Source organism: Seriola dumerili, unplaced genomic scaffold, assembly GCF_002260705.1.
Source record: "Seriola dumerili isolate Sdu_G_001 unplaced genomic scaffold, Sdu_1.0 BDQW01000306.1, whole genome shotgun sequence".
NCBI classification, from domain to species: Eukaryota; Metazoa; Chordata; class Actinopteri; order Carangiformes; family Carangidae; genus Seriola; species Seriola dumerili.
In genome coordinates this window covers 310,085-331,521 of record NW_019174561.1, presented here as the reverse complement: position 1 = coordinate 331,521, position 21,437 = coordinate 310,085, and the positions used below count along the sequence as shown (strand labels likewise).

Below are 21,437 nucleotides of genomic sequence, written 5' to 3'. Positions count from 1 at the left end.
ACACAGCCTGTATTCAGAAACTGAGCCTTAAAACCAGCCGTCAGGACTTCTGGAACTTTGTGATGTCACAACAAAACAGTCGCCAAGCCCCGCCCACCTGGACCCACCATCCAAACCTTGCAGTGACAATCTCTACAACGACAAATCAATCAAATAAAGATCAAATCAGATAATGAAGAAGAAAAGCAAAGCATAATGAGAGGGAGCTAATTAGAGTGTCCTTAATGAAAGGTCAGAGGGAGGCTCAGTCTCGCAGCAGCTGTTTGGAAGATGCAGCGCCACCAAACTTCAGATCTGAGCAACTAAAGTGAAACAAAATCGATGAATTTATCCGTATTCTGGCAGACGAGGAGTGTGTGAGATTACAGGTGGACAGTGGAGCGGTTGGAGAAGTTTCTGAGGTTAATTTGAGGCTTTGGCTGTGAGACTGGGTCAGTGTGTAACCCGCCCTGTGTACGGACTCTCCGTGGTGAAGGGATCGGTTTGGGGAAAGGCTCAAATAAACACGGAGCCGATCCAGTCTACTCTAGAGTCAAAGAAGGACTCGTCTCTGAGAGAGAAGCTCCTCCTAGATTCAAGGCCTTGATGCAAACTTTCCTCACGTTGTCATGACCGTACGCACCTGAAGCACAATTTCTGATTTTCTTTTCTGGGAAACATCCCAGTGACATTCCTAACTCAAGTGAAATGATCCCACTTCCCCATCACTTGTGTTTCACTGACATAGCTGCTCTTCCTATATATAGAGATGATCTATTCAGCCCCTCTATTCATTCACCCCCCCCACCCCTCTCTCTCTCTCCGTCGCTCACTCATCTTCACTTCATCCCGTTTCTCTTATCTCCTGCTGCCATTTCTGCGTCTGTCGCTGACAGCTCTATCAGCTCCAGTCGGAGTTACAAAGGGATTTTACCAGTCAGGTAATCCATCTATCTTCATCTCACTCTCTCTCTGTGGATGTAGAACGCTGCAATAATGGCTTCACTGTGAAGGAGAGTGACAGCTCCACACAGCCCTCAGAGCGACGTTTCACTGGGAGCCTTGATTCAAAATCACCCTTGCTTATCCTAAAAGGAAAGTGCTGTTTAAAATTTAAGAGGACTTTTTACTCGTCGTTATTTAGCCCCGAAAAGTTTCCTGTCCGATCAGTTATGAGAGGACATTTTATTCACCAATTTCTTTGCTGAGATCAGAGTCAAAACTCCACTGTTTTCTACGGAGGAGCAGAGATGTCACAGGAAAAGTAATGAAGCATGTACTCAATTTAATGTTTTAATTAAAAAGAAGAAAATTTTTTTTATAAATGATCGATTAAATCACCAATAAATACTTGAGATTTAAAAATGGATTTACAAAAACAGCATCAAACCCTCATTAAAATAAACCATTTATAAACACATTTATCAATTCATGAATACATGAACATGAAAAGGCCTCTTCAATCTCTATTTCCTTTTTCCAGCTGCTTTTCCTGTTCCTATCAGCTAATCGATTAGCTTAGTCATTTAGCTTCTCCTGTTAGCCTTTCTGTGACGCTGGTTAGCTCTCCAACCAATCGGAGAGCTTGTTACATCTCATGGTCAATTGGGATTGTTTAAACTGGTTTCACCACTGAAGGAGTGTCACGGATTATTGGTTCTATCTTATTGCTGCCTTCGTCACTTTGTGACATGGAGTGCTCCAGAAATAAAGATTATTATTATTAATCAGTCTCTCCAGAAAGTCTTGATGTAATAATAATTAATGCAAAATTCAACCAATCCCTGTGACCTTGGATTTTTGTCCAATCACTGCAACCTTTCTGCAAATTTGATCAATCGCCAAAGATTCAGTCAGTGCAGGTGGTGGGTTAGTTATTCTCACTGGTACAAGTTGCCTTTGATTTTTAATTAATTATACTAAAAAAGATAACGACAATTTTTGCAACTTTTATTTTCACCCACAGGTTCGTTGCAGGCAGGGGCTGATTGTTATAAAACAGGAGTGTAACTTCATGAAGGTCCCTGAGATAATGTCTGTTATGATTTGGCGTTATTACAATCAAATTTTATTTTATTTAACTGTATGACAATCACATCCTTGTTTCTTGTCCAAAGCCTACACATGCTCATACACCACCCCATCCTTCTTTACTGTGTCACACACGACACAGAGACAACGCTCACACTGTTATTTTATTGCTATTGTAATTTAACTTACTTTGCTCAAGGCTGTCGCTTCCTTAATAAAGCATTAAGGTATCCGTCCTGTCATTACTCGGCCACTCGGCGTGCAGACTTGTGCAGGGATTAAGTTTCCGGTGTGTATTTGTTCACTGCACGGAGCGCATTGTTGAGAGTGTAACACAAAAAGAAGAGAGTGATTACTTGTCCCGAGCTGCACCGATAACAACGGCGTCAACACTGTGAAGATAAGTTTGGAGTTTAATAAATAATTGAGGTTTATTTATTCGTCTTTTCCCTGAAGCGTTTGTCAGTTTGATGGAACTTCACTCGTGTTCAGACTCAACGATTCTGCAGCTGAACTGACGAAACCCACGTTCTCCACGTTCTCCACGTTCTCCACACTCGAACCCGGAGCCGGCCGCTTCTCTCCGTTACCACTGAGAGAACAGGTGGGGGGGGTTTAACACAGTGGCTGTCCGTCACCCTGTCAATGTGTTATTATTGCTTTGCGCCATTTGTCACTTCGCCGGCCGCTTCCCGCCCGCCCACAAATCACAAATGCAATCAAGTCGGCCCCCGACAAGGGCCCTCGAATCACCGCCGCCGACCAAAAAAGCAGACGGGATATTTAACCTCTGTACCCATCAGCAGCCACTTGACACACACACACACACACACACACACACACACACACACACACACACTGACACGATTAATGCAATACGGCTGTGACATGCTATAATTCAGAAGTCTATTACTGATGGCAGTTTAAACAAGGCATGATAGTGTGTGTGTGTGTGTGTGTGTGTGTGTGTGTGTGTGTGAGTGTGAGTGTGTGTGTGTGTGTGTACTGTATGTATTTGAGCGTGTGATGTGTGTGTGTCTAAGTATGTGTCAAAACCGACTGGTGAGACACTCTCTGATTAGTACTGATTTGTTTTCAGCCTCTCAAAGTGAAAATAAGAGGCAACACTGACAAGCAGACATACACACACACACACACACACACACAGACACACACACACACACACACAGACACACACACACACACACACACACACAGATACAAGAAAAATGTCAAAATACAACTGCAGACGTTCGCCGTAGTTCAAACATACTTTTCTGTCAAGCTGTCAAATCTAAAAAAACAAAAAAAACTAACATCGATGGAAACTGAGAGGCAAATTTAGGACAAAGACGCCTCAGCAGGAAAGATGGAAGGAGCAGAGAGAGAGAGAGAGAGAGGGAAGGAGAGAGGGAGAGAAGAAGAAAAACTGAAAGAATGAAAGTGATAAAAGAGAGTGAAGACAGGCAGAGCTGTAAGGCTTTCTGCAACACGGTTTGGGTCCTGGATTGTCAGTCAGTGCAAACATCAACACATCAACACTGCAAACAACAGGGTACACACACACACACACACACACACACACACACACACACACACACATATATATAAATACACATTGTTAGCTGGGCTCTGGCTAGCTCTCTTTAAAATAACCTAAAACCTGCAGGAGGAGAAGAAGAAGAAGAAGAGAAAATAGAAGACGCTGTATTTTCTTCTTCGGGCTGTCAAACCTGCAAAACGCCAAAAGGGAAACGAGGGATTTGAAAATATAGAGACGGCCTGATGTGAAATTCTTACACCTGCTCACAGAGGAGAGGAAAGCAGCTGGTGGAGAGAGACAACGACATAAGAGACGAAGGTCCAGAGGGAAGACTGACTGAAGACGGACCGCTGCACCCCAGAGTATTTACCACAGGCTGTAAATAAAGATGGACGGCGCCTCCGTGACGTCGCCCACAGAATTCTGAAGCTCAGAGTGAGCTGCTATACCGTCGCCATCTTGGCAGTGTCTGACTCCGCCCCCTAACTCCCAGCTAAACCATAAATGGTCAAAGGGGAGGGGCTTGTATGGAACTGAGACTTTGGTGTCTGTCACTCAAAGAGGCCACGCCCCTCAATCCTCCATAACTGTAGTCCTTAATAAAGTGTAAACAGGTGAGTTATATAAACAGGTGAGTTATATAAACAGGTGTCATGAAGGAGGAAATCAGCTCTAGAGACCAAAACAGTTTTTGTACCAGGCTGTAAACATGTTTATTTCTGCTGTAAAGTTGGACATTTTAACATGGGAGTCTATGGGGACTGACTCACTGTTGGAGCCAGACTCTAGTGGTCGTTAGAGGAACTGCAGCTCGGGTTTCCGCTCGGTGTTTACCTCCTGCAGCCTGTTTGAATCAGTGGATATTCAAATAGCCTCTGTAGCTATAAGGTACAGATTGGCATGTACTCACACAGTGTGGGCTCGTACAGACTGTGTCTCCCGCCAGGAAAACCATTACAACCTTTACAACTCTTCCACCTTACTGTGTGAGTGTGTTCAGTCTGCTCAGTATATGTGATATCTGCCTGTAACCGCTGCCCAAACAGTGGTTCCACATATGAGCTCCTCAGTCTGTCTGTCACCTGATGTTTGCTGCCTGAATACATGTTTACAAAAATTAAAATGATAATATCGAAAGTTTTCAGTGCAACATGTACACATTTCTTAGCGTACATGTTTGTATATTCTCAGTCTAATTACTTCCATCTTACTTCCATGTGCGTGTGTGATTATGTCGGAAACTAAACGCAGCTTCTCCGTCGACTCTCAGCTCTTCATCTCCGATTTCTAACACTGTGTTTTCTGTAAATTCTCTTTTCATCTGCGTCATCGTCTCAGTGGCTGAAACAGCCTCAGTTTCCCTTCGGGGATCATTAAATCTCCATCTAGTCTAATTCACAGAAAGGCGAGACAGACAGTGTCTGTCACCGTTCGAAACCACAAATGAAAACGTCTGTGTTGTTATTTCACTTCAAACACACACTTTAAGTGCTGGTTAGTAAAGATAGAGGAGGGGGGGAGTGAGGTGGGGGGGGGGGGGAAGAAGGAGAAAGTACACAAAGGACACACACATATGTACAATAGAGTGTGAGTGAGAAAGAGCAGACACACACACACACACACACACACACACACACGCTCGGTGTCTGAGGTGACGGCAGAGATGACCTGAGCCTGAGAAAAGAAATAAGAGCGAAGAACATCTATTCCTTTTTGATTACTCCTCCTCCGAGAGAGAATTAAGTCTCTGTCTGTCTCCACCTGAGCCCCTCCGTCACTCCACCTCTTTGCTTCTGCATCAGTGAAAGCGTCTCGGCGCCGCTTCACTCGAGCAGAGACTGTTTGGTTTTTTTTAAATCTCAGTTATCTTCATTATAACGAAGGGTTAAATGATTTTTTCCTGTGTTTGACCTTTGAAACATCAGCTCTGTTTAGTGTAACTGTTGATTCTGTGATGTAGCAGCTAGAGGCTAGCAGTGGGTTAGCCTACTTAGCCAGCTAACAAAGCCAGAGCCTGCACAGTAGGACAGTATTAGTTGGATTAACATTATTATTATTATTAATAATAATTACGAAGCAGCAGTTTTTTGAGATGTATCAAATGTTTTATTTTTACTTTAGATGAAGGGTGGAACTTATTATCGTTATTAGTAGTTTTACTGTTGTTTGTATTTTGTTGTTATGTTCCTGTTTCTTTTATTTTAATTTACTTTGTTTTGCACTATGATGTAATGTTTACTTGAGTAGAACCAGGAAGTAGTAGGAGCTGTTTCCTTGTTGGTGGCTGATGGGGATCCAAATTAATAAAAATAAATAAATTGGGACTTTAAGCGGCGGCGGTTGAAGTGATGGCTACGCCCGAATATATTCCAGCGTATTGTCGTAGTGATGAAAATCAAAGCTCGCTAAGCAACATTTCACTCTAACAAAGGGCACCTTGCTTGTTTAGGAAACCGAGGTCGTTCTGAACGTCGCTACGACATGTTTCTTAAAATGAGCTGAGAGCTGTTGATATTTGCTTTAGAGACATTTTAATGTGAAATGAGGAGTTTGTATTAATCTGTAACTTCAGCACCACGGACAGCGTCATGGTTTCACTGACACACAGCTCAGTGAAACAGTGGCCGGTGGAGAAAACAAGCTAGCTACTGAGGGAACATCGGACTTGTAAATGATGTTTAAGTATTTTTATTTATCTATTTTCTTTTTTTTTTTGCTAACATGTTAGCAACTTTTCTGCAGCGCCGCCTGGTGTGTTTACAATCAAGTTTACATGTAAAAGAAGCTTCTCACTGACCAAGGCTGAGGAAAGCTGATCACTTATAAGCAACTTATAAACTACTAATATATGAAATTATGATTTTATAAGTTCTACTGTCGTTTTTTTAATTAATCAAAGTATCTTTTCTGTTTATTACAGATCCTGCTCCGAGGTGTTGGACCGAGGTTTAGAGGACTGACTGTGGAAGAGCAGACTCTGACACCAGGAGATGATAATGTGATCGATCAATAATAAATCAAAGCCGTGTTCCTGCGCCTTTGTGTCAGACTTTTTCTGTCCCCTCGCGGTCACAAATTACATAACCAGGCTTTAAATAAAAATGGCCTTCGCCGACTCTACCTCAAACTTTTAAAACGTTGTGTACGTCGCTTTTCAAATAAACTTGTGACCGAACGAGTCATCAAAAGAAACTCGGGTCTGTGGGCTCGTCTCTGTCCTTGTCCCCTGTTTTTTGGTTCCTTTCACAGTTTCTGTCTCCGTCACATATCTATCTGGATGCCGCTGTCTGCCTTTGTCAGTCTCTTTTGTGTGTTTTTCCATTTACATGGCCCTGTGAAGTCTGTCTTTGTATTCTGCTGCGAGTACGGAGCATCTCAGTTTTCCTCCAAACTCCCTCCATTTCTGTCTCACTCTTCCTTTTATTATTTTTATCTCCTAAACTTCCTTTAATTGATTTTTTTTTAAAAATATTACTATATTTTTTATTGTTTTTTTTCCCTATTTTCTTTCCATTCTTTATCAATGAGATATTCCCGCCGGCTTCTTTGTGTCAATCACATTGTTGGGATTTCTTTTTTGAAGACGTGAAGTCTCTTTCTCTCTCTCTTTTTTCTTCATTTTGACAATGTGCCTACGCTGACACACACTTGCATAACACACATTTAAATATCACGAATACAGCCACAGCCACACACACACACACACACGCACGCACGCACAGACATCAGTTCAAACACACTTCTTTGATTAGCCTTTCATGTGTTGATGATGCTTAAATACACAGATGATTTTTCCTCCATTTGTTCATGTATTTATACATCTCTCTCTCTCTCTCGATCGTCCTCTAAACTCTCCCCCTCTATCTTCACTCTCCCCCCTCCTCACTTCAACCCCCCCTCCTCCCCCCTCCTCCCTCCCACTCTGATCATTTTTCCCGCCTCAGATTGTGGCCGTGTTGACGGCTGCTGAAAACATCGACTGCCTTTGATGTTTGATGTTTGCTGCTCGTGTGAGTTTGTCTCGCTCAGCCTGGGGTTTGAAGGTAATAAGATGTGTGAGATATGAGTATGTGTGTGTGTGTGTGTGTGTGTGTGTGTGTGTGTGTGTGTGTGTAGTGCCAGGCAGTGAGTATGGAGGAAAAAAAAAAAAACCCAAAAGCCTCTTTTCTTTTGGCGATTTGCAGGTTTGTGAAAGTTTGACGGTGAAATAAATTCACTGCGGTGGGATTTTTTTTTTTTTTTTTTTTCCTTTCTTGTTATTCCGAAAAATGCTGCTCAGAGCTCAGCTAAGAATACCAGAGGTGTGCATTTATGAGTGTGAGTCAGTCAAGCTTAGCGGCTGAATATAACCGCATGAAATAAACAGAAACATCCAGTCATTTACAGTAAACTCTGCCGTCACGGCCTCTGCTGTTCAACGTTCCTTTGCACATCCTCACATACGTGTGCGTGACCTTTAACCTGCGTTACAGGGAAAACATGGAGTCTCAGCCTGATTATACAAAACAATATACGCTGCATAAAACATCTACAGTTCGCCACGAGCAGGCAGGCGGGTTGGCATCTTATTCCATACATCTACATTTCAACTGTCAGAATGTCCCACAACTGGACAACCTCGAAATCAGAAATAATACGGTTTAATCCACCAAACCGCGTCAGTAAATGTTCAACTTGTGGCCACAAGATCTGACCTTCGATCTCCAAGTTTTCCACTCCTGCTTCCTCCAGATGAGGCGCATCTCCAAAATTAAACCCATCACCTCACAACCCGATCTGATGAAAGTCATTCACGAACTCCTCTTCTTAAAACTGGAACTCCGTCCTCTCTGGCATGAACCTCATGTCACGCTCCCTCCTCCCGTTAGTTCAGGACACAGCAGCTCGGCTTCTTCACAGACCGATCCTCGCTTCCCTATCCCATTTTAGAATAGATTTTTTAAATTTTACCGATCACTTTTAAAAGCACGCCGGGGGCCCCGAGCCGCATTACACGATTATTAACCCCATGCGAGCCGGTACGCAGCCGTAGCTCCTCAGGCAAGTCGTCCCAAAGTCGAGACTTAAAGCTAAAGGTGACCACGCCTTCTCCATCAGGACCCCTCCGCCTTTTTATCGTCTTTCTATCGTCTCCCAGTCGCCCTTTTATTGCTTTTCCTGTGTTTGTGTGTGTGTGTTTCTACACGGCATCTTCTCCCTCTAATTGTCCTTATTTATACTGAAGCACATCGTTTGTCCTCCCTCTGTGACTCCGCCTTGTTTCAGTCCTGCTTCTGATTCGTTTGTCACAGCATGCTGTAAAGTTATTACTATTATTATTATTACTATTATTATGTGTTTGAGGGGTGAGTTATAACATATAAATCATGGATTCTCCGGGATGAAGATTGTAAGATTATTACGTCTATATGGAGAGACACTCACGGCCATCCAATCACATCTCTAACCCGCGAAGGGTGCAGATTATATCATTACGGCGTCGATACAGAGATGATGAGAGGAGAACTTAACAGGCCGTCCATTCCAATCCAATCACACCTAAAGCCTGAGATCTATGAGCTGTCAGGACTATGGACTATATGACAACCATGTCTAAGTGGAGGTGAAGAGAGAGAGGGAGGGAGGGGGAGAGGGGGAGAGAGAGAGACAGCGGGAGCGATGGTGCCAATCCAATCTTGTCAGATCTACAAGCTGTCGAGAGTGTGGGTTACGCTCTGTGACAACTGTATCAGCCGCATCAATATTATGGAGGTGAGGCGAGAAAGAGGATTATGTGATGACTGTGTCGATAATGGAGGCGAAGAGACAAAAGCAGGAGGGCTTGGATTTTACCCCGAGTACGTGAACGTGCCGAACCCGAAACATTAGAGAGCTTTGAACTCGTGAGCGACCCGCACATCTCTGAGTGAGGACGCGTCACCTTCGAATATTCCACCATTAAAATTTGGTATTTTATCTTTTTCTCTACTCACAACAGATAAGGCGTCAATCAGCACCTTTCTTACAAGGTGGATCTTTTTTTTCAACCTTGGTTTTTAGAATAAAACACCTTTTTATCCCAAGAGATTTCAGTTGGATTCAGATAAAGGTCAGACAGGATCGAGAGACACTCACAGTTAAATGTCCACTTGTTTGTATGAACACACGTCTGAATGTAAATTTAAAATCGCTTTGTATTTCTGCTGTTAATATTTCTTTTTTTTTGTTATTTATTTCATCTGTCTGAACTCAGGTCTCACTTGTGAACGAGGTCTTCATCTCAAAGTGACTTCCTGATTAAATAAAGTGTATACACAGCGACCTGACAGCTGGCTTTGGTTCTCCATGTCTTTGTGGTTGAATCTATGGGAACTGGTCATAGTCTCCACAGCCCCAGACATCTGACACGATTAGCATGTTAGAATCATAGAACTGGACTAATTTTATTATTATTATTATTACTAACAAGCTGCTTGACACCTGAATTTCCCCTACGGCATAAATAAAGTATCTGTCTATCTTATTGTGTCGATACCTGCTGAAAACACCTCATCTAAACTTCCTTTAATACGAAGTCGAGTCATGCTACGTTAAATTATGTTGATATGATAAGTTTAAAGCTCCTCCAGTGTAAAGGTCTGTGTCCATGTGTAGTGTGATTATAGATCAGCTCTAGCTTCTATATTAATACTGTGAAAGTATCAAAGCCTCAGTCCACAGAGAAATGCACACAGCCTGTATTCAGAAACTGAGCCTTAAAACCAGCCGTCAGGACTTCTGGAACTTTGTGATGTCACAACGAAGCAGCCACCAAGCCCCGCCCACCTCAAGGTCTTTAAAACGAAGCAACTGATATTTAGTAATTGTGCCAGAAATGTTTCCTCTGGACGTTTGGAGCAATTTTTATCACATTCTTTGGCTTTTACAGTAAAGTTGCAAAAAATGGGATGAAACATTTAACATTTGAGTCTCTCTCTCTCTCCCTCTCTCTCCCTCTCTCTCTCTCCCTCCCTCTCTCTCTCTCTGTCTCTTTTAGTGGTAAAGGTTAAGATGTTAAACTTCTCTCTCTCTTTTCATCTCCATCTCTGCCTCCGTCCATCCGAGTTGGCAGACTGATATAACTCTGAAGACAGATCCTGACACGAACCCAGCCGGGTCTCTCTCCCTCCCTCTCTCCCTCCCTCTCTCTGCCTGTCAAACGCCAAATGGCAATCAGATGGCCCGTCTATCCATCTCATTCTCTCACACACTTCTGCCCTTTCGTGCTCTCTATCCCGCCCACTCTCTCTCTTTCTAACACACACACATACACACACACACACACACACGCTTGCCTCCCCATTTCACACTCTCAGCCTCGTGCATTTCTCTCTCTCCCTCTGTCCGTCTTGAATCACCTTCTCGTCTTTTTCTCAATCCGCTTGTTTGACTGACGCGACGTGTTCATCAGTGACTGAATCAGCGAAGCAGCTTTTAACATTCACAGATATGCAAAGGAGTGAAAAGCCAGCGAGGCCGTCCTCTCCTGTTCCTCCCTCTCTTCTCATCCATGCCTATTTAATTATTCAGTCTTAATTATTAATTAAATTGTATATGTGACCTGACTGTTATTGTTTTTGTTTCTTTGTTTCAGTTTTAGTAAAACTCAAAGAAAGAAGTTGAGAGCTTCTCTCATGCAGTGTAATTAATATCAATTAATTAAAAACCCTCGGTGCAGTGCTGGAGGTTTACGAGCTCCTGGTGTTAGGTTAGTGTTTTACACCTGACATGTTCACCTGCCACACCTGGAGCTCATTCAGCACAGACGTAACATTGAATGGTCGGAGAGACTGAAGCTGGTTTATTGTCCGTCTGTTCACGCTCACCGCTACGCCGTCGATTGTAAGCGACACGTTTATGTTCCCTTCTCTACCAGCTCGGCGTTTCACGGAGTCACCTGCCTCTAACGTAGTATGGCCTTTACCTGGGCGTGTGAAGCTGGCTGGTGACCCGACCCCGACAGGTGAGCCGAGGCCTTGAGTAACTCCCTGCTCATTCTTGGTGTTAGCATAGTTAGCGTAGCCTCCATGTCTCCCCCTTTCATTCTCTTGATGAGCAGAAAATCGCTGCATCTCTAGTCCAGCTGGGATTTATCTGTTTGGTCCTTGTGGGTTTTTGAGCCTTTTCATGTTGCTGTGGTCATATACCGTTGTCAGGGCGATGACGTGTGGATGCACTCTCCACCTCTGTGATATAATCTATTATATATATTATATTATGTAATAATCTGTGCTGTTGCCGAGAGGAGAGCTGCGAGTGTCGTATAAACCTCCTGCAGACTTCACCAGATAGATCTTTATTTCCCCGTTGGTTGATATGAATGAATCCTTCACTCGTTCACCGCAGAGGAAGATGCTTCACTCGCTCGCCATCCTTTCATTCTCACATTACACCCAACAATCCTCTCTCTCTCTCTCTCTCTATCTATCACATATTAACGCTCAGTCGTGTCAATTATCGCCCTCATGCATCATTATCCCCCCCACCCCCCCACCCCCACCCGTCTCATCTCTTCCCATCATTGTCTCTGACACGTCAGAGGTGGTGCAGAGCGGGATCTGTCAGCCTCCACTTGCTGCGCTCAGATCTGGAGCTGAAGATCTGATACGACTGAACGGACACAACGCCAGTCTCTTTCTCTGCATGTATGTCTCATGTCAGTTATCTGTCTCATCTATCGCTGCGGGCGGTGGTTGTCAGGGGCGATAGCCATCACGGCCTATAAGTCCTTCTCATCATAGGCGACTTATTGACTGCCCGCTGCCCTGACAGCCGTAGATCTGATAGAGCAGGACGAGAAACAAATTGTCTGTCAGTCTCTTTGTCTTGGTCCTTTTGTTTCATGATGTTGACCCTGCTGCTGTGGACTGTGGATGGATGGAGTGAAGTATCAGCACTGTATTGATACTGTATCAACACACCTATAACCTGCAACACTGATAAACAGTAGGCGTGGGCGATATCAGAGATTTAATATCGCGATATACGATATTATCAAGAGGAAGTTTCTAAGGTACATTGTGCCATCCATATAATGTGTATTACATCAACAATAGAGTTTCCGATTTTTTATCTGTATAAAATCCAAAATGATCAGGGACTCAGTGAGACCTCATTAAAGTTTGTAAATCTGGTAAAATACTTAATGGTTAAAATGCAAATAATGTGCAGAACATCCGATGGCTGAAACTTCTTATGTTGCATTAGGTTTTAAAGCTCCATATTTTATAAGTGTTGATCCATAAGAAGATATAAAAACCATCTCTTCTGATTGGCTGACTGTTTTCTGACTGATCCAATAAAAATATAGCAGATTTCAGGTAAAAACACTCAGAGAAACCAAATCCTGCAAGGTTTGGATGGTGGGTCCAGGTGGGCGGGGCTTGGTGACTGCTTTGTTGTGACATCACAAAGTTCCAGAAGTCCTGACGGCTGGTTTTAAGGCTCAGTTTCTGAATACAGGCTGTGTGCATTTCTCTGTGGACTGAGGCTTTGATACTTTCACAGTATTAATATAGAAGCTAGAGCTGATCTATAATCACACTACACATGGACACAGACCTTTACACTGGATGAAACCTTTAAGTATTTCCACCAACATCCAGCCTCAGTTCAGATAACATGCAATGTAACCCAGTCCTCTGTGTCTCCCTGTCTTACCCTGGGGACGACACACACACTATGTGAAAGGAAATGCAGAGTCCTACCTGTGGGGAGGGCGGGGTCCATGGTCGGTTTTTCCCAGGAGTTGACTTGTTCCCAGGTAAATCCATTGGTTCCCAGAGAAACGCTGTACCCACAGCTGCTGTACGACTCCTCAAATGTACAGCCACCTAAACAGAGGATGAAAGAGATTTATAAATTACAAAACAATACAATATACACATTTACACTCAGCCCGCACACAGGGTTTCATTAGCCATCAGCTCAGAGATGCTGAGAGCTATCTGGACTGGATTATGTACAGAAAGCTCCCGAAATTAAAGTGATTAAAGCGAAATTACAAGAAACACAGACGTGTCCTCCGACCAGGACGTGACCGAAAACAGGAAACAGACAAAAAAATAAAGAAAAAACCAGTAAGAAGAATATAAATTATAACAACTCTCACATAGCCCCTGTGTATGATATGAAACTGTTATCAAACGCAACAGATGCAGCCGTTCAGTCGTCTTTCTTGCACAGGAGTTAATGTATCTCAAGAGACTTCCTGGCAAAATAAAGGTTCAACAAATCAAAATAAATCCAGCTGTTATTGATTACTATTGGTTGTTGGTTATTGTTGATGAAAGCATGTTAACCATTGGGGGCAGCAAACAATCCTTAAGCAACTTGTTTACAGTGCAGCCAAACAAACTAAAAGGATTAATTGTCTCACATATTTAAAAATCCGTTGAATGGATAAAAAGGATTAAAAATAGGATTTGATTAATGAATCGAAATCTTTCTAAAAGCTTTGTTAGTCGCCATATTTGCGATTAAACGTTTCACCCCCAGCTCACGTCTTTAAACCGCATCTTTAATCACTTCAGTGAGTTTCTTTTATTTTGAAAACAGAGCTTTCAGAGGCCGCTCTGGCGTTGTTAACGATATTATACTAATTAAGTTATCAGCATGAATTGAAAGAGCCAGTGCAAGACAGACACTGTCACAGTCTATCAGAGGAGAGTGGAGCGCAGAGGGGAGGAGAGAGAGTGTGCACGGGAGAGAGGGAGAGAGGGAGAGAGAGAGCACGCCTTTACATGGGAGAGCGAGTGAGGGGCAGAGGGAGAGCGAGCTCTATGTGTCAACATGATTAAGTCACAGTCTCATCGTTATTTCATGGCCCAGCTAAGACACATTTTCCACCGCATTAGCCTTCTCTGCTAGCCTAGAGCGCTACATACGCACACACACACACACACACACACACACACACATAAACATACTCCACTAATTAGACATATGCTTTGACACACAACCATTTTAATTTGTTTTGAAGCATTTGAAAAGAGGGAACGTCATTGCTTTATTCATGAAATCACTTAAAGCCTGCTTTCTTGTTGTTTCTCATCTCTCTCTCTCTCTCTCTCTCTCTCTCTCTCGGTGGTGTGATGTCCTGACGGCACATTTGTCAATTTAGACCTCATCAAAAAAAAAAAAAAACTAAAGAGAAACTTCTCGTCGTTCTTCAACAGAAACATGTTTGTAATGAAAGTGAAGCCCGAGGACTTAGCGAGGCTCGGAGCTTCACTGCAAACTCATTTATTCCACTTGAGCTTCTACATAACAACTTGAAATGTGCTGAAGCAGATACGAGTGAAGGAGGTTCGCATCAGTGTTTGGATTAAAATCTCAGAGACCTAAATGTCCTGTGATATAATAGTTCCTGGAGATTGTGGAGAGATCAGCAGAGAGATGGATTAAAATGCTATAAATTTGTATTTTTATTTGAACTGTATTAATGTTCTTTAAAAACCTCTGCCGACTTATACTAGTCACTATAATATCCGCTGTGTGCTGATGCATTTTCCTTCATGATTGACATTTATGTGCCAGGTGTTTGAGTGGTAAATGTACTGTTATGATATTTATTAGAATATAACGTTTAAATGGACTGAAGTTACATGCTGCCATTCGAGTCTTTACGATGGAGGCCACATTCACCCATTCACACAGCGCCCTTCCACCATATATTCACACACCCATTTGCTCACTCACAGACTGTAAATAAAGACAGACATCGCCACTGTGACGTCACCTACAGGTTTTACTGAAGCTCAGAGTGAGCTGCTCAGAGTGAGCTGCTCCACTGTCGCCACCTTGGCAGTGTCTGACTCCGCCCCCTAACTCCCAGCTAATCCAAAAATGGACAAAGAGGAGGAGCCTGTGTGGAGCTGAGACTTTGGTGCTTGTCATTCAAAGAGGCCACGCCCTCAATCCTCCATAACTGTAGTCCTTAATAAAATGTAAACAGGTGAGTTATATAAACAGGTGTCATGAAGGAGGAAACAGTTTTTGTACCAGGCTGTAAACATGTTTATTTCTGCTGTAAAGTTGGACATTTTAACATGGGAGTCTATGGGGACTGACTCACTGTTGGAGCCAGACTCTAGTGGTCGTTAGAGGAACTGCAGCTTCTGGTTATTCAGTGCAGTCTCATGTTTCAGCCCTGGACGAAATACAGACTGGAGGAGCCGGGAATCGAACCACCGACCTTCGATACCTTGATGCAGTATCAGCGACAGCGGAAAACAGTTTAAAATTTTAAATTAAATGAATTTGTCCTCACTTTTCTCTTGAGACAGTGAATAAATCACTATTTTGGACGTAAACCCCTTTGACCACACAAGTCAACATTATCAAACACAGACTGTGCACAAGAAGTATATGGTGTCGGTCTGATTATGCCTCTCCAAGAAAGACTCGACTCACACCGACTGGGGAATGAGACTGAAAGAGAGAAATCCTCCTCCTGCGATCTGTATTCTGTTTGAAAAACAACCTCCAGCAGTGGAAACCAGGAAAAACACGATTTTTCTTACAGATATGAAAATAGCTGTTATAAATTAATCACCACTGAGATAATTAGCCTTTATTGCCCCCACGTTGTTCAGTGATCTGGTTAGAAATGAAAAGAAATCAAACTGATCTCATTAGAATACAGTTATAAACAGGCGAGGGAGAGAGGGGGAGGGAGGGGTGTGTGTGTGTGTGTGTGTGTGTGTGTGTAGCATCAATATTCAATATCAGATCTGCAATTTTAAGACCACTATCAGGGGATGGGGAGGGGGTGTCTCACAGCGGTAGGCGAGTGTGTGTGTGTGTGTGTGAGTCAATGCCCCTAATCTAGTTTTGAAAATCAGTACAACACCTCCCCTCGCCGCATCTCATTGACACAAACATAATTACACACACACACACGTCAGAAAGTTTCCGTAATGAAAACATAACACACGCAACAACATGCTCCGGTCTGATTGAGAGCGTCTGTGTGTGTGTGTGTGTGTGTGTGTGATGGAGAAACAAGTATGTGCTCATGTATGCATATATATATGTGTGCATGAATAGCTGTAGGGCTCGTGTGTGTGTGTGTGTGTGTGTGTGTGTGTATGTGTGTGTGTGTGTGTGTGTGTATGTGTGTGTGTGTATGTGTGTGTGTGTGTGTGTGTGTATGTGTGTGTGTGTATGTGTGTGTGTGTGTGTGTGTGTATGTGTGTGTATGTGTGTGTGGTGTGTGTGTGTGTGTGTGTTGTGACACCAAAACAAGCAGAATCCCTTCATCTCTGCTAATTAACCTTCCTGTAACCAATATGATAAAATATTGATATGACGACTAGAGCATGCCTACACACACACACACACACACATACACACACACACACACACACACACACACACACACACACACACACACACACACACACACACACACACACATCTCTATCTAACTGACGTCATCAATCTTTATTAATATTCATTTGAAAATTCACTCAACCCTGTTGTTTATATTTGGCAGGATGTTGTTGTTGTGTTGTTTGTTGTTGTGTTGTTTTCATTCACCCGTCACCTGCTCCGACACGTCGTAAGTGACAGCACGATGCATCAGCCAGGTGAAACAGACGCAGGGTCGGGGGGGAGGAGCTCTGACAGCCATGAATGACGGTTGTAAACAAACACGTACAAGGTGGATTTACACTGGCTGATGTGTCGTTGCGATCTGACCTACAGTGTGGGCGGAGCCAACAGCTGTGACTGCATGTGGATAACAAAGGCGGGGTCATATCAGCGCCACTTCCTGTCTCTGAATCTGTGAACATTTACTCGATGTTCAAGCTTCAGTCGCCTCCTGCCGACACAGTTCATCTACGACCAACAGGAACGAAGCTGTGCTGGTACGTCGCGCGTCATCGTCCTTACACCTACTTTTGTGTTGCTCATTTCATCATTTTAAAAAAGGGATCCGTCCTCACCGCACAGTTCAGGTAAAGTCACACCGCCTCAAACAGAAAACTCAACAAAGCGTCTCTGCTTGATATTGTCTTCTCAAAGCTCGGTGACGTAGCGACTGCTCTCAAACCTAGCAGGTAAACTACGCTAGCTGGCCAGCTAACTGTTAACATGCTAACCTGCTGGAAACCTGTCACTGTTACTCAGTTACAGCAGCTGTCTGAGCTTCACCCCCCCCCCCACGTGTTTTTCACTACTTGCATCAGTTCATTCAGAGAGGGGAAAGAAAGCAGTGCGGGCTAACTCACATATTGTCGGTTAGGCTAGTTAGCACATTTGCTAATGGGTTCATTTAGTTAATTCAAAACACATTTGCACCGTTGACTCTTGTCTTATGTCTGCAAACATTTGCTTTCTTTTGGATCAGTTTATCAGCTCAAGTCAAAGTGATGCAATCAAATCAATCAAATGAGTAATGAGTTTTCTCCAGTATGCCTTGTGTCCATTTGTTGATCCTCTGCAGATGACCTTTGACCCACGGTGGTTTCCTTTCACTATGACAATGATCCTCTCTGAAGCTCAACCACTGAACTTCATCCCTGTCCCCTGGTCGCCTCGTCATTACTGTGTCATGTATGTTACAGTGGCTTTGAGTTCATAAATCTCAATCTGAAAAAGTCATATATATAAAACAGGAAGTGAAGATGATTTAAAAATAAAGTCGAATCTAAATCAACCCGCTCCAAAAATTGATTTTAACGTGTTTATCTCAGAAAGCTTTGAGCGGCTCTGCTGAACTTCTCACCTCGTTTTCCCGCCAAATAAACAAATCATCAAAAACAAATTGACTTCAGCGAGGGGGGGGGGGGGGGGCATCAGGTTGTTGATGATCCACAACCAATTAAATGTTTTATCTGTGGTTTTTTTGACCAATTTTCCCTCCACGATCTGCAGCTCTGTAAATCAGACCTGTGACAGGAATTAACTTCATCGCGTCACCTCAAACTTCTCATTTTAATCATCCCAGGTCTCCACTTAATAATCCCAACGACCATTTTCATCCTGATTTCTCTCATTTTTTAATTAAAACTGCAGCAGTTATTGTCAGTAAATGAATAGCCAGCAGAGAAATTACAAGGACTTCTCCTTGTTGTTGTCGCTGCAGTCGAGGTGTCATTTGTTTTGCTGTCAAAATAAAAAACATTTTCACCACAGCTTCATAAGCAGAATGGCCATTACTTTCCACAGACTGCAGTGTTAATGGTTCGTGCACGTGTGTGTGTGTGTGTGTTTCCAGCTGGGAAAATCAGACGTTTCAAAAGCAAAAAGCTCAGTGATGAAACAGAAAATTAATAACCTTTGAGGTTTTTTCAACAAATGTTATTTTACATTCTGAGTGATGGATTTCAGGTGATGTTTGCTTTTTTTTAAATTCCTCCCTAACAACAACATGTTCAAACCTTCCTCTGCTTCCACGCATTGTGAACGTCACGTCCCTACACCTTCTGCGCTCACGCAGGAACCCTCATCAGCTCGCTCCCTCCTCCATGTGTCGGGGTCACGGTGGCGGTCTTCACCGGCTCCGCATGAAACACGCTGGATTTGTCGCATTGAGGTCTGATCTGTCTAATATGTTTATTTTAATCACACATAAGAGCAAATACTACACTTCTACTTATACAGAGTCTTAGTGACACACTCGGTTTAGTTGTTTACTGTATAAACACTTCAGAAACGACGTATACACTAGTGTTTTATCATGATACGATATCACTCCGCTGGCTTCATGAATATTCCATTTTAATAAGTTAATAGGTTGTTGTGCATTCGTCCATTCAGAGGAGATTTTTCTGCTCGAGTTCACATCTGGTCCATTTAGACGTGAAGTCAGACGACACGGATCACACTAACTCAGTATCACTAAGGACACACACACACACACACACTGATGTTACGCAAGCAACCTGGTTACACACACACACACACTGATGTTATGCAAGCAACCTGGTTTTCATCCACAAACACAAACACACACACACACACACACACATGAGAGCAAGAAAATAACTCTCCCCCCTGAACGTCGCCACTTACACACAGATAAAGTCGTCCTGCGATGATAAAGCTTATTTAAGCAGAGTCCCCGTGTTAAGATTTCCGCCCCCCCGAGGCACCAATAGCAGCCATTAGAGCCTTTCATCTGAGCCAAAGCTAACACAGTGCGACAGAACCCACGGAGTCACAAACCAGGGGGGGGGGGGGCACCCCGAGGCGACCGGCTCTAAAGAGTCTGTTTACTGCTCACTTAGATAACATCTACTGATCCCGAGTGTGACTGTGTGTTGAAGTGTGTGTGTGTGTGTGTGTGTGTGTGTGGGAGCAAACCGAGGACATGTTGTGGTGTGTTCATGCGTGAATGCGAGTGCAGGGCAGAACAGTTTTCTATGTCAGAGGTGGGAAGGAGCCGAGCACATTCGCCAGAGGAGGAGAGACTTTTTTACAATTATCTCAGTTACTCAGAAACTGTTCGGACTAAAGCAACCAAACTTTTATATATTAAACTTCCATCCGTCTGCTAATTACCCAAACTATATACAGAAGACTACATGTGACACGTTGGTCACAATGTTCATTTGAATGAAAGAATTATGACGCAACTGAGCCCGCGGTTGCAACATGTTGAAAACACATTTAAATTCAATAATTAACTTTTTCTTTTCGTCTCAAAGAGAAAATATGTTTTTTTTTTTTTACAATATCGTTATTTATTTCTAGGATATTATTAAGGTTGCAACACTTTTTATATTTCTCTCAGTTACTCAGAGACCCTAACCCTAACCCTTGAAATAAAGAAACCAAACTTTTATATATTAAACTTTCATCTGTCTGCTAGTTATTAATATCATGTTAAAGATGATTACAGACGACAAATAAAACGAATTCACTGATTGAGTAAATGAAGTTTGTGTTGAAGTCAGTGTGTGTTTGCAAGTCGGAGTGTATCAGGACTGAGAGTCTGGAAACACAGGTGTGACCGTGTGTGCGTGTGTGTGGGTGGAATGACTCAGTAGCTAAGTGTGTGTGTGTGTGTGTGTGTGTGTTCCTATCTTGTCTCTTAGTTAACTCATATTAAATCCACTGTCAGCTAACATGGCAAGATCCTTAAATTTTCCCATTAAGTCATTTAAAACCACATGTCAACATATGCCATCTGCCCCTCACACACACGCACGCACACACACACACACACACACACACACACACACACACACACACACCCAGAGGCAAACTAAACACACTGGCTAAATAGTAAATGCCATTACTGCCACCCCAATAAGCCTGGATAATAAGAGAAAGCAGATGGAGGTTTGTTAGTACAACACACAATGTATGTATGTGTGTGTGTGTGTGTGTGTGTGTGTGTGTGTGTGTGTGTGTGCATATGTGATAATAAAATAATTATTTATTTTTAAAAAAGAGCACGTTGTGAATCTTCCAGGATTCTGCGGCCAGAGATGTTCTTTTGTCATGTTTGCATGAGAGCAGCGGGGCAGTGAACGCCACACAAACAAGAGGCGCTCGAAAGGAACCAGAAGAAGAAAATAAAAGAAGGAGCAGGAGAGAAGATGGTGAGCAGGTGTCAGAGATAAAAAGAAATCTGTTCACACTGGCGTTCTGTGGATGAATAAAAGCATCTTGTTCAGATGAAGTTGCAGCAGCTGAAATGAAAAGAAATTCCCAGCGACCAGCGAACGGTTTGAGTCACGTCCTGCCAGCGACGACTGACAGTCAACGATTAATCAAATCGATTTTACTTTTTATGCCCGAGTCAAAACAAAACACTTCCTCAACGTCAAGACTCCAACTTCCTCACTTTGCAAAGTAACACAGGAAAACGCCGCTGCTGCGCTCTGCACCATGTCTGACTGCAACACAG

At 43.0% G+C, this 21,437-nt stretch overlaps 1 protein-coding gene across 1 annotated transcript in view; it reads right to left on the bottom strand.

Moving 5' to 3' along the window:
• Nucleotides 1–21,437, bottom strand: part of ptprt (protein tyrosine phosphatase, receptor type T) — a 324,259-nt gene that overhangs the window by 255,057 nt on the left and 47,765 nt on the right. The window contains exon 4 of the mRNA XM_022758722.1: nt 13,279–13,404. Coding sequence (XP_022614443.1) covers nt 13,279–13,404 — 126 coding nt within the window. The remainder of the gene's footprint in view (nt 1–13,278; nt 13,405–21,437) is intronic.